This window comes from Cyphomyrmex costatus, unplaced genomic scaffold (assembly GCF_001594065.2).
Source record: "Cyphomyrmex costatus isolate MS0001 unplaced genomic scaffold, Ccosl1.0 scaffold1042, whole genome shotgun sequence".
In the NCBI taxonomy this organism is placed as follows: domain Eukaryota; kingdom Metazoa; phylum Arthropoda; class Insecta; order Hymenoptera; family Formicidae; genus Cyphomyrmex; species Cyphomyrmex costatus.
The window spans coordinates 74,026-87,945 of NW_017275000.1; the positions used below are offsets into that span (position 1 = coordinate 74,026).

At 41.6% G+C, this 13,920-nt stretch overlaps 1 protein-coding gene across 1 annotated transcript; it reads right to left on the minus strand.

Moving 5' to 3' along the window:
* Window positions 1-1,459: 1,459 nt before the first annotated feature.
* On the minus strand, window positions 1,460-3,444 carry LOC108773942 (TATA-binding protein-associated factor 2N-like). The gene is made up of 4 exons (XM_018539928.1): window positions 3,434-3,444; window positions 3,167-3,357; window positions 1,966-2,545; window positions 1,460-1,685 (listed from the first exon to the last, which is right to left on the minus strand). The coding sequence occupies exons 1-4, from the start codon at window positions 3,442-3,444 to the stop codon at window positions 1,460-1,462; spliced, it is 1,008 nt and encodes a 335-aa protein (XP_018395430.1).
* Between the last annotated feature and the right edge of the window lie 10,476 nt (window positions 3,445-13,920).

The window sequence follows — 13,920 nt, forward strand, 5'->3', positions numbered from 1 at the left end:
ATATGTCTTTCAACATAGTATTAAGATCTATAAGATGCTATGGCATCAAATTTGTTAAATTGCTTGTTAATTTAACTTAGTGATATTACTGCGGTAGTGAATATGTATGCGTCAATGCTGAAAATCTATCAGCGTCGCGGGGGGGACTACATACGCAGTATATAAAATTTCACACAATTATTATAAGCACGTTGATCTAGCTTCGACCGTTATAGGCTTCTTCTTCTAGTTTATTATTGTTTATCAATTACGGTCATAGAAATATTTACTATATATTAACCTATATTAACATTTTTCGCCAATAACCAGTAATATTTCAATGAAACATAGAAATATATTTTGAAGAATAAATAACAACTCACCGAAAATTTGATTTAAATTCGTCATCGTCATATAAACTAATAACCTCCATGTAACTTTGTATTCTGGGCCTTTTGCCACGAATTATGGGAATTGCGTTCACGAATAATTCATCGTCATCCGTATCCGAAGAATCGCTATCAGACGAATCAACAATTTCGTTGATTATAGTAATCAGTGCACCATTGTGTAACGCCATTCTGTTTCGTAAAAGTAGAATGCCTTGCCTGTAGCAATGATAATAATTTATGTACAAATAAAAACTTATTTAATGAAAATTAAACAGTTGGCCGTTGAACAATATTAAATTAATAGCATCGAGCAACGAAATCGTTGTCTAACCTCTTTTTATCGCCGGGGTCAATTATTTTAAGACATGTGTACCGAAATATTACAGAGTTGCAAGTAAATCATTGCTACATGGAATATATATTACTTACTCACCTATTCGATGAAGATCATTGATGACGAAAATACGAAATCAAACTGTAATATGAAACGAAAACTGTAGAAAGCGAAGGGCATAGAAACGCAACAAACCTGACGTCACTTTTTACTGGCGAGAATGAGAACACTTCCCCAGTCAGTAAGATGACATCACCCTAGTAATATTATTTTACTGACTGGCAAAGGGACGTATGGGAAGACAACCTTAGAGTCAGTGCACCGAGGCCTACCTACGGTCCGTCGACCGTTTGCCCGTCTGTGCATCTCCGAGGTCGTCGAAGTCCACCTGGACCATCTACGGCCGATCGTGCGCCTCCGAGACCCACCGAGGCTCTTTGAAACCTGGCTCCAGGTTTGACTGGCAGCTCCGCCATAGTGGACCGTGTCCAGGGGGACCGATTGCCGCCACCTTTCTTTCGGGTTACAAGTAAGACACATTTTTATTTCCCTTCCTCTCCCCTTCACTTTCCCTAAGAAAAAAAAGAGAACTTACGTAACAAATTACTTGGACGTAAACTCAAATTTTAATTTTTTTTATTTTATTTCTCCACACCTAATCCCCTCTTCGCATTTTAGTGCGCACTCGGGGTGCCACTAGAGAGGCCCGCCCAAGAGGCCCTTACTCGAAGAAACGCCGGAGTTCGCGGCTCTGTCAATCGCCTCTCCCCGTAGATATTACGCTGACGCCTCCACCCGTAGATATTCCGCCGACGCCTCTACCCGTAGATATTACGCCGACGCCTCTACCCGTAGATATTACGCCGACGCCTCTACCCGTAGATATTACGCCGACGCCTCTACCCGTAGATATTACGCCGACGCCTCTACCCGTAGATATTACGCCGACGCCTCTACCCGTAGATATTACGCTGACGCCTCTTCCCGTAGACGTTACATCGCGTCCTACGGTTATTGTCACGCCTCCCTCCGCTCAGCCCGCCACGGACACACGCACACCCACATCTACACACTTACAATATCCGGAACCCTCCTACTCCCCCGTTGATTCCTCAGAGTTTCCCCTTGACCTCACCAAATTCCCGCTTTTAACTCCCCTTGATTCCCCCTCGATTTCCCCTCTCCCAATGCACGAGAGATTTCCTCCCCTTTCTCTGGACGAGATTCCCACTCATCCTCCACTCATAGAACCCCATTCACCTTCCCCCGTCGCCACCTCCTTCGACGAACAGACCTTTCTTCCTCCCGTCACCACCTCTTCTTTCCCAGAACAAACTCTTCTTCCTCCCGTTACCACCTTCTCTTTTCCCGAACAAACTCTTCCTCCTCCCGTTACCACCTCCTCTTTCCCCGAACAAACTCTTCCTCCTCCCGTCACCACCTCCTCTTTCCTCGAACAAACTTTTCCTCCTCCCGTCACCACCTCCTCTTTCCCCGAACAAACTCTTCCTCCTCCCGTCACCACCTCCTTCCCCCCACAGACTTATCTTCCTCCCTTCACCACCACCTTCACCCCACAGACTTTTCCTCCTCCCGTCACCACCTCCTTCCCCCCACAGACTTCTCTTCCTCCCTTCACCACCTCCTTCCCCCCACAGACTTCTCTTCCTCCCCCCGTCACCACCTCCTTCCCTGGGCAGATGTTTCCTCCCCTTCCTGATTTTTCTTCCACCTCCTTCCATCCCGCAGACCTCTTCCCGGAACATGAAATCATCATGTACCTCCCTGGGATCTCCTTCCCCTTTTTCGTTCGCATGAACGCCGTCCGACCTGCACTCCCCTGTAATTGTCACAGGAACTCCTCTTAACTCTTCTCCTATCCCTCTCGTCCCACACACACACACACACACACACACACACACGATATTTTGTAATTTTGTTAACCAACACATTGACTCTATAGATATTTGTAATTTTATTAACCAACACATTGACTCTATTTGACCAACTTATATTATATAGTTTTTTTTATATGGATTATTTAATTGTGAAAGTCATAAGACTTGACATATTTTATTAATATTTTAAGTTTGAAATTTAATTAATTTGTAATTCTTATCTTTATTAGTAACTTTATTAATTTGAAATTTTTTGTATTCATTATAATGCTCATTTATATTGTTATAGTTATTAATAAATGTGTGAGAAATTTAATTTTAAAATGTAAAACCCGCTTCAAGTTCATTTATTAAACCCTTTCTCGTATTCCTCCTTCAATTCCCGTTAGATTGTACAGGTCCACTCCCAGGTCATAGAGATTAAGTTCCCTGACCTAAATTAAAGGACCAACGATCGCGACCGCTCACGGAAAAAGGCGTCATAGTGTCTCTTTCGAGACACTGACCCATTTTCCGGAGATTTAAAGGTACGATCGACTCGCAGAACACTCCACGGTGTGTACCTGCGAGAGCCCGAATTCGGTGACGCTCCTCCGTTGCCCCTTCCGAAGTTTGGGGATCGAGCGTGACCGAATCTCGGGCAGAGTTCGTTGCGCTCTTCCGCAGCTTCTCCCGGAATCGGAGCTTGGACGTAACACTAGCCTTCAACCAAAAACTGCTCACGAAATATTGCTCTGTATTTTCAGAATTTTTACTGGACAGAAATTCGACAGCATTTACTTACCATTTTTTTTTGCCTAGTTTCCGACCAAAAGCTGTTCATGAAATACCTGTCCAGCATTTTCAGAATTTTTAGTGGACAAAAACTGCCTAATATTTAAATACTATTTTTTCATGCATAGTTTATGGTCAGTAATTGACCATCAAACAATAGTCAGTATTTTCTGGACAATTTTTGAATAATTACTGTCTAATTAATTCTAGCTAAAAAAAAATATCCAGTTCCTGATCAATTTTTCCCTGAAATTTTTCTACTCGGGTTGTTGTAATTTGTGGATGCGGCCGACGGAATGTGAATTCAGGACCATTACTTCATACTAGTTATGAAATAAATCGAAGAATAGTTTTTGTGATGCGTATATTAGGCATTGGCATGCAAGGATTAAATTTATTTTGCAATTTAATGGATTTATGCGAAGGTTTCAAAGAATCTTCATACAATAATGTCGTACAACACATTTACAACGCTTCTAAATCTGTGTTTGAATCCTGCACTAAAAAAGCAGTCGAAGAAGAAAAGAAAGAAAATGAAAAGCGCGGACTGGAAATTTTGAATTTCAAAATATCTGGAGATGGATCCTGGAAAAAAAGGGGTTCAAATCTTTGTACGGTGTAACGACGCTAATTGCTTATTATACGGGCAAAGTCATAGATTTAGTTGTTAAAAGTAGTTCTTGTCAAGGCTGTACGTAATGGATAAATAAACGAAATACGGAACAATATTGAGAATGGTATGAAGAACATGAACCAGAATGCAAGATCAATCACGAAGGCTCAGCGGGGAAAATGGAGGTCGATTCCATAAAGGAAATGTTTTTAGCCTCCGAGGAAAAATATGGCGTCAAATATTTAAATTATATAGGAGATGGTGATTCCAAAACGTTTAATGCTATTCTTAAAGAAAACCCTTATGGAGATGATTATCCAGTCACAAAAAATGAATGTATCGGTCACGTCGCAAAAAGAATGGGCACCCGGCTTCGAAACGTGAAAAAAGATCATAAACTTGGCGGACGAGGTAAATTGACTGAAGGTTTGATAAAAAAAATCAGTCTCTATTACGGCCTTGCAATTCGAAGAAATATTAACAGCATTGAAGACATAAAAAATGCCATTTTAGCAACGTATTATCACATGATTTCAACGGACGAAAACCCAAGACACGAGTACTGTGTTGTACCCGTGGCGAGGTACAGTCGAAGTCCCGGAGGTAGACAGGGATAACACTCAGCACACTTTATATTTTAACACCTTTTATTAATACCAATGATTTACAATTATGTGACTCGAAGTCACTGGCGTAGCCTGTAGCTTGGCTATCGGTTTCGCTATTATCTTATTATAAGTTGGTTAACAGGTTGATATTATGACGTGACACTATGTTAACGTACTCGCGCACTGATACTCGACTTCTGCCTCTGGCTTCAGTCGGGTGGTATTTATTTACATGCTTCTGCTGAGCTAGTCAGCTGATTTGGAATGCGGTCGGTGACTGACCGATCGCATGTGGCAATTCCTTTTTGAAGTTGCTATGCTTAATTCTGCTTAAACTTACTAAAAGATATTTGGAAATTGTTCTACTTAAACGGAATTTCTACTTATTATTGCTTGAACAGCTAAGTTCGGAAATCGTTCCGCTTTGCTAATGCTTAAACTGCTAGATTGCGTTTTTGGTAATTGGAACCGCGTTGCAATCGCGATGTCGTACGCAATCGCTTTAATATATGTAAATGTTTTATTTTATATTTTAATATTTTATTTTAATATTTGTTGTGGGTATAACAACTGTCCTCTTGGCGTTGACAGTTGGTGTAAATGGAACAAAGCAGAAGCAAGTGGAATTGATCCATCAAGTTTAAAGCACCCTGCACCAATGCACAAAGATGTTCAAGAGCATGTATTCCCGATATTTGAAATTTATCCAACGACGATTTGCTGCAGAGATGTTTAGGTGTCCACACACAGAACGCTAACGAAAGTTTCAATGCCACAATTTGGCATATCGCCCCTAAACATCTTAATTCCGGCCTTAAAATCACGGAAATTGCAGCATATTTGGCAGAAGGAATTTTCACTGAGGGATTTTCGTCAATTCTACGGGTCATGCAACGATTAGAATTGACAATTGGCACGCATTGTATGTCCTTTGCCAACAAGCGCGACGAGATCCGCGTTTCGCAAGAAGAGCATCGCAGCCATTCAGCCTCAAAAGAAGCTCGAAAAGCACGAATAGACCGATTACTGGCCCAAAATGCGTTATTCGAGGAAGCCGAAGGACTTTTGTACGGTGCTGGAATCGCTGATCTGTAAGTAATAGTTATTATTGGGTTTTCTGTTGCTCAAACTTAAAACGCGACTTTCTCGAAGCTACATTTTCACAATTGGCGAGCACGATATCTCAAAAACTATTCAACCGATTGATCTGAATTTTTTTGGGAACAATTATAACATTATTACCTTTGATGTGAACCTAATTGTAAGGGGAAAAAAAACATTTTACATATTTTTTGGACAGTTTTTTCAGAATTTACTATATGAAAAAATTGACTTTTTTTTTAAAACAAGTTTAAAGATATCTTAATGCGCTTCTTTTTAGCTAAATTTAGGTTCACATAGGAGCAATATATCTATTAATTGTATTTTGTATTGATTTTGTTTCAGATTTCACATTTTTAAGACGCTAGAGAGCTCGCCAATGAAAATCGAGTTGAACTTCAACAGGCTGCACATCCGCCATTTTGAAAAATTTTAATTAAAAAAAAATTTTTTTTTGTACTTTAATACTTATATAAAATGTCTACATTAATAAAATAAATGTTTTTCACGTGTACATTACTTTAAAAAATTCTTGAAAATGATCGATTTTTCGCACGCCTAATTGTATATGCTCCCTTAATTCGAATGGCGTGTAGCCTGTTGCTATGTGTGGCGTCGTATTAAATGTAAAAATTGCGTAGGGTATCCATTCGTCCCAGTCTGTTCACTATTGATGTAATGACGCAAATGTCCTATTAATGTTCTATGCGTTCTTTCAAGAGCTCCGTTGCTCTCCGGATGATAGGCGGTTGTTTGTATTTTCTCGATTTTCAATAATCGGCACACGTTTTTGAACATCTCGCTTACGAAGTTTGTTCCTTGATCGGTTAAAATTTTTTCTGGAATTCCGTGTTCTAGCACGATTTTCGTAATAAATTCTTTTGCGACAGTCGCGGCTTCTTGGTTTGCAATAGGTATCGCTTTACTAAATTTCATTAAACAATCTTGAAAAGTTAACATATATTTATTTCCATTGTTCGTTATAGTTAATGACCCTACTATATCTAAGGCGCACTTCTCGAATGGTTTATCAGGTGTTTCCGTTATCACTGAAGGTGCTTTTAATTTTTTTCTTAATTTATATTTTTTACAATATTCGCATTTTTCGATATATTTTTCCACGTCTTTTGTTATTCCTGTCACGTGTGATACATTCTAATTCTATTTAAAGTGCGTTCGGTTCCTTGATGTCCTCCAATAGGTGCATCGTTGTATTCATAAAGTATTTTTTGTTTTTCTTCTTCGCTATATATCTTCATGAGAGTATCCTCTTCTTTTTCTTTTAAATTGCAGATATGTGCAGCTACATTTCTACTTAGCGCGTCAGCGTTTGTATTATTTTTCCCTGCTTTGTGGATTATTTCGTAAACATATTCTTCTAATTTTAATCTCCAACGGATCAGTCGTGATCCCGGATCGCTTACATTAAATAACCATATTAATGGTTTATGGTCTGTAATTATTTTAAATTTGGTTCCATATACATAAGTATGGTCTGAAATGTTTTACAGTCCAAACTATCGCTAGTAGTTCTTTCTCTGTTGTATTATAATTCTGTTCCGCTCGCGATAATACGCGGCTAGCATACGCGATCGGACGATCCTGACTTACCGTACCTTGAGACAGCACGGCTCCAATGGCGTAATGTGATGCGTCCGTCGTGATAATAAATTCTTGCTCAAAATTCGGATAGCTTAGTTCTGGTGCGGTTGTTAATTTATTTTTCAACGTTTCGAACGCTGTTTGCTGTTCGATGGTCCACACGAATTTTACGTCCTTTTTTGTTAACTTAGTTAAAGGCTTAGCGATTTTAGAAAAATCTTCTATGAATTTGCGATAATATCCGGCAAGTCCGATAAATGATTGAATATCTTTTACTCGCTTCGGTACTGGAAATGTACTCACGGCTTTTAATTTGCTCGGATCTGGTAAAATTCCGTTTTCTGTTATTATGTGTCCTAAATAGACTACTTCCTTTCGCAGAAATTCGCATTTGCTTGGTTGCAATTTTAAATTATTTTTTCGTAATCTTCTAAGTACTTCTATTAATCGCTTATTATGTTCTTCTAGACTTGGTCCGTAAATTACAATATCGTCTAGGTATACTAGACATTTTAATCCCTGCATTCCCGTCAGAATATTATTCATTAGACGTTGAAAAGTTGCGGGCGCGTTCTTTAATCCGAACGGCATGCGATTGAATTCGTAGTGACCGTAAGGTGTGGAAAATGCTGTCTTTTCCTTATCGTGTTCGGCCATCGGTATTTGGTGATATCCTGAGGCGAGATCTAATGTAGTAAAATATTTCGCATTCCCTAATTGGTCTAATATATCTGTAATATTTGGAAGGGGGAACGAATCTCCTATTGTAAGATCATTTAATTTTCGAAAATCTACGACGATTCGTAATTTCGGTTTTCCTGTTTGGTCGGCCTTTTTAGGTACGACTAAAAGTGGTGCGTTCCACTGGCTATGGCTAGGCTGTATTATTTCTTGCTCTAACATGTCGCGTATTTGTTTATTCACTTCTTTTTTATGCTTTTCTGGGAGTCGGTATGGTCGTACGTTTACAGTTGCGGAGTCAACTCGCGTCGTTATCTCGTGCGATACGATACTCGTACACGTCAGTGGTTCTCTCTCTAGATAGAATACATCGCTGAATTCTTCGCATATGTTTAATAATGTTCTTTTTTCCTCTTCATTTAGAATTTAGATGAGTGATTCCTAGTAGATTCTTGATTTTTTCTTCACGCGGTAATTCGATTTTTTCGTTGCTCGTCGCGTGGTTTATGTTTAGCGCTTCATTAAAGTCTTCTGTTAAATTTTCAAGTTTGACATACGGTACTTGTATTTCTACTTCGTTCTCCGTAGTATTTATGACGCTCACGGGGCACATGTATTCGCGGGGCTCGACAAGGCAGCTCCCGATGAAAACCCCTGGCGCGGTTTCTTCTGCTTTTATTATTCCAATGCGATTTTGGTCGGTTACTGCTTGGATAATAGTTTCGCTGCGAGGTGTCAGCGTTATTTTTTTGTAAGGGTGAAGTTTTAATTTTACTCCATCAACTTGAAGATAATTCTTTTGATCGCTTTTAATTTTATGCTTTTGTAGGAAGTCCATACCGAGTATTCCTGCATAGTCGATAGGGAAGTCGTCCTTCACGATGTACATGGTGTGTTTTATTTCTTTATCTTCTATCATATTGCCTTTATTTTTCCTATGGTTTTAATTTGATGACCCGTCACTCCTGTGAGAGCCTTGGCTTCTCGGTTATGGGCGTTTCGCCTTTTAAATTTCCTACTTTAATTAGCGTTAGTGTAGCGCCGGTATCAAGTAATAGATTTATACGCCCCTTTTTTATTTCTTTTATTGGCAATGTTATTAGTCTAAGACCGCTATTTGCATGATGTCCGGTGACTTGCGTTATTTGATGCTCTATCGCTGGTCGCGTTCTTCGCGTCTTCGCTCCTTCTTCTTCTTCGCTACTGGCAGACGATGCTTCCTCGCTATCGCTATCTCGCTTGCTTCTCCTTTGGTTTCTCTCCTTTACGGCGAAGTTTATATGCTTTATTTTTCTGTCTGTTTCGCGTTTCTCGCGTGGTCGCGTATTTTTGTCGGGTCGCCCGTTAAGTGTCCAGCACTCTTCGCGATTATGTCCCGCCTTTTTGCAATACGTGCAAAATTTTTCAACGGTATTAATTCCTGCTGGCTTTTCGGCACGAGGCAAGGAAAATTTATTCGCATATCGGCTTGTCCGACAGTTTTGACCGATGTGGCCTATTTTTCCGCATTTATCGCATTTTGGTGCGGGATTTTGTAAATTTCGCGACGAGTAATGATTCGAGTCGCTTTTCTTGTCGCGTTGATACACGCGGTGTCGGTCGTTTAGACCTTTTATTTTTTCCTCGGAACTTGCTCCGGCAATGGCCTCTTGAAGCGTTCGGAAATGCTGCGAGCGCACTAATGTATTTATTTCTTCGCGCAATCCGATTTGATAATTCGCTAGGGCCTGATCTCTAACGTGTTCTAGGATGGCTTGTTGTTGAATGGAATTATGATTTTTTCCCTCTTCCATAGAGTCGTATAGTTCTATTGCTATATCTTCCACTCTGCGACCGAATTCTTGCGCGGTTTCCATCGGTTTTTGTTTCAACGAATTGGATTCGAGTTGTAGGTGCGCGGTGCTTCTGCGGCTTAGATATTCCGTTTCTAGCTCGTCCTTCAGTTGTGCGTAACTGGTAATTTCCCTGTTTTTGAAAGTTTTCATCGCCTTTCCCTTGAGTTTTGTGCATAACACGGCGTCTAATAGAGTAGATGCATCCGAGGGGTGAGTATACCGCATGGCGTAGTCACTAGCTTGTATAAATTCCTGCACGCGATCTCGCGAGGTGCCGTTCATCTCGGGGATCATATTGCGCGCTTCCTTTAATGTCAGAAAGTGAAGAGGTCCTCCGGATTCGCGGAGTATGCGCGATGGTGAATAATTCGTCTGTTGGTCGGAAGTCCGTGAATTTCTGTTGTCATGTTGGACGGGTCGAACATTTTCTCGTTCGCGGTCAGTAAATTCCATTCGGTCTATCCTGTCTTGTAAACTGGCAATTGCTGTTATCAAACGATCTAAGACTTCGTCCTGTCTATTTGTTACTCGCGTTTCTATTGAATCCTGCGTGTCGTTTTCGTCTCCGTCTAATTGAAAGGTCACTCTTCTTCCATGCCTATTTTCCGGAGTACCGCGATTTTGTGGGTTGATTGAGTTTTGGGCGTTATCTTTGCTTGAGATTAATAAGCGTTCAGGAGTTCGCTCCCTGGGTGGAGTATGCGTCGTCGCCATGTCACGGCTGTTTTGAGTAGTCTTGTCTGTGTCAATTATATTTTGATCGCGTTCTGTCGCGTCTTGTTTTATTGAGTTAAAATCGTATAAATCTAACTGATATTCGCGATTTTTATTATCACGTTAGGGGGTAAGTCTACGTCGTTTTCGACCGACTGATTTAAATTACTGATTATATTATCGCGCGCGTTATTATTTGTATTTAACGGCGGTTCGTTATTCGCTCGCTCGGCGGTGTTTATTGGTAATCTAGGATTACGCGAATCGGTTTCCTGTGTGTCTTTTGCGTCAGACATACACAGTCGTATCGCTTTACATGAATTCGACTTACATTAGAAGAAACGCTCGCGTCATTGTTGCGCTGCTTGGCTCGCTCAGCTGTACGGATGTGAAGTTCTGCGGAGTCGGCAGTCCGTGTCAGCTGTCGATGTCGTGTTGTCTCCTCTGTTCCTCGACACCGTCTCGATGCCAAGTCTTTGAGTGGCTGGTCCTCGTACGCCTCGTGATGCCTCGGGTCCTGGTATCTTCCTCGATACCGTGGTAGCTCCGGGCGTCGGTGTTGTCACTCACTTGATTACTTACTTTTTACTGAGCTTGTAACGATGCACTCCGCAATGCATCGTTCCGATGATACCAGCCGCCAAAAACATTTCATATTTCGCGATATTAGAATTACCGCCGTCGACAGTAGCTATCGCCGCTCCGACCGAACGCGTCCGAAGATCGCCGAATGATCTGCGCTTCGCGCTATCTGCCGCTCCGACCGAACGCGACCGAACATCGCCGATCGACAATCCCCTCCGCAGGAATTACCGACCGCCGAGCGATAACGGAAAAGACCGTAATAAAACGAGCGGGAGCAATAATTAGGGTCACTCCGGAACCTGGGCCATTTAAATTTAAAAGTAGAAGAAGCAATAATTAGTATATAATGCGTTAATTATTGCTCCGAAGCTCTTCTATCCTAACCGCCGTTCCATTACGAACTCCGCTCCGATCCTAGCTCCGGTGATACGACGCGAAAAGGGGGTCAAGCGTTCTTGGTCTCCGTCAAGCGTTCTTGACAGTCGATCACCAAATTTCCTGATCCGCTGGCCATACGACGCGAAAAGGGGGTAAAGCGTTCTTTGCCTCCGTCGAGCGTTCTCGACAGCCGTACGCCAGAATCCTAGAACTAGCGCACCGGCGAGAAAAGGGGGTAAAGCGTTCTTCGCCTCCGCCAAGCGTTCTTGACAGTCGGTCGCTAGAGTATCTGTGCATTTTTACATTCCGCGAAGCGTCCCTCATTCCGTAGAGGGAACGCCCACCGCGTTATCCGCGCCGCGACCGTCGTCCGCCGCTGGCGTATACTCCGCGTCCGCGAAAACATCCGTAATACCTACCGCGCCCCGCCATTTCCATGACCGTATTGAGATTTAAAGATCCCCACGTGTTTTCCGCCGTACTCGCGCCGTAATTGATACGTCTAGTTTTTCTGTTCGTGCCGTCCGCATAATATCTTAGTTTTTCTGTCTCCGCTTCGTTGTTTTTCTGTACACGTCTTGTATCCGTCTCGTCCGTTTACCGTCTCGACAACATACACATATACCTGCGTACACCGACACACAACACACGACACACACCTGCTTACCATTTACGAACACCACACACACACACACACACATTTGTAAATATACACGATACACATAATAAACGTTTCTGTCTCTTGTCTTAAAATACTGTTTAATTATTTGTTTCTGCATTCTCTCTTCCCGTGTGAACCTTTTTCGCGACTAGCGAAATTTACGATGAGCTTACCCGCGCGGAAATTAGGTTATTTCAAGCTTTTTATCAGCTCTTGTTATAACGTATGCTCGTTATATTTTTACGTCTCTTTTCTTGGCTGAGAGATCGTAATCGGAGATTTCTTTATTTCTCCGGCCCGTTACCACTGCGCGGTTTGCACGGGTCTTGTGTCGTTTCCTCTAGCGGCTAAGATCGTCGGGTTCTCTAGGATTTCCCTTCGATTCTCCGATGATATTTCACCAGATTATCCCACCGCTGCCACCAATTTTGTTGTACCTTTCGGTGCAACAAGATATTAATTTGGGATTCGATCCGCTCAAAGGGTTGGAACCCACGAGGAAAACGAGGAAAGTGGTCAAAGTCGTAGAACAAACACTCACTGCACCACACTTTTATTTAAAATAACCCCTTTTATTTATTATAACAATTACAATTTCGAGTGGTGATTACCACTGATTACATTTATTCAAGTATTCGTAACCCTTTATTTAACTATTTCAATTACCCGATTAATTGATTACACTTTGATTGTTAATTGATTAAGTTACAATTCGAATAGTTGGTTATAATTGTCGAATTGATTTAATTAAAGAATATATTCGGGTTAAAGTCTTCGCTCGTGACTTAGACCGGTCGGCGACACTCGTTGTCGCGGATGTAATATGACTCGGTTCTCGCGACGCGCGTAACGTATCGTTACATTTAAATGTATGACAAGACTCTCTCGCCGGTCCTTAGACCGCCGAATATATAGGCGTCGCGGAGTCATCGAACTAGCGGCATTCGTGCCGTGTGCAACGAGGACTTCGTCCTCTTGCATTTCGGCAGTTCGTTGTCCTGTCAAAATGCAAGATTTGCTTTTTATTAATAATTGTTCGATGTGCGTGCGGTCATTGCTTGCGTTCGATCAGTGATCGTTGTCCGCAAGCGTTATGGAATTTGCAGCCTTGCATTTCCGCAAGTCGTTGCTATGCCGAAATGCAAAGGTTGCTTTGCAGTAATAATCTTGCATTTCCGCCAGCTCGTTGCTAGGCTGAAATGCGAGACTTAATTGTGGTAGCACTCGCAGGCTACAACAGGCGGGTGGAAGAGGTCCGGTGGGCTGAAGATGGTGGAGGTGCGAGTGAAAGGTGAGAGAGGATGTTAAAAAGTTGTAAAACGAGAAAGAGTGAAATACGGCAAAAGAGAAGGCCCGCGTATCTCGACATTTTCTGTCGAATGCCGATGACGAGAAAAAACCGATTTTGAAATCAAAGTAAAAAGTTGAAATTCGATCCTAAATTTATAGGTTAGAAATGCGTTTCTCGGCATTCTCTATCGAATGGTAATGACGAGAAAAAACCGATTTTGGAATCAAAGTGAAAAGTCGAAAATCGATACCAAATTTGTTGGTCAGAAATGCGTTTCTCGGCATTCTCTATCGAATGGCAGTGACGAGAAATGACAGATTTTGGACTACGCCGAAAAAAAAATTGTCGAGAAACGTATGTTTTCAAGTGCGTGTTGATAGTTTGGATTTTTTCGTCACCTTCGTTTTCCCTCACTTTTTGAGAGGCCTCGAACTTGGAAAAAAAAGTCAAAAAAAATGATAATACTTACATCGA

Excerpts from the sequence above, each read along its gene's own strand:
- LOC108773942 (XM_018539928.1), bottom strand. Across the intron at positions 2,546-3,166 it reads CCGAATTCGGGCTCTCGCAG|GGGAGTGCAGGTCGGACGGC; the intron begins GTACACACCGTG and ends TGACAATTACAG. Across the intron at positions 1,686-1,965 it reads GGAGGTGGCGACGGGGGAAG|AGGCGTCAGCGTAATATCTA; the intron begins GTGAATGGGGTT and ends GTCTACGGGAAG.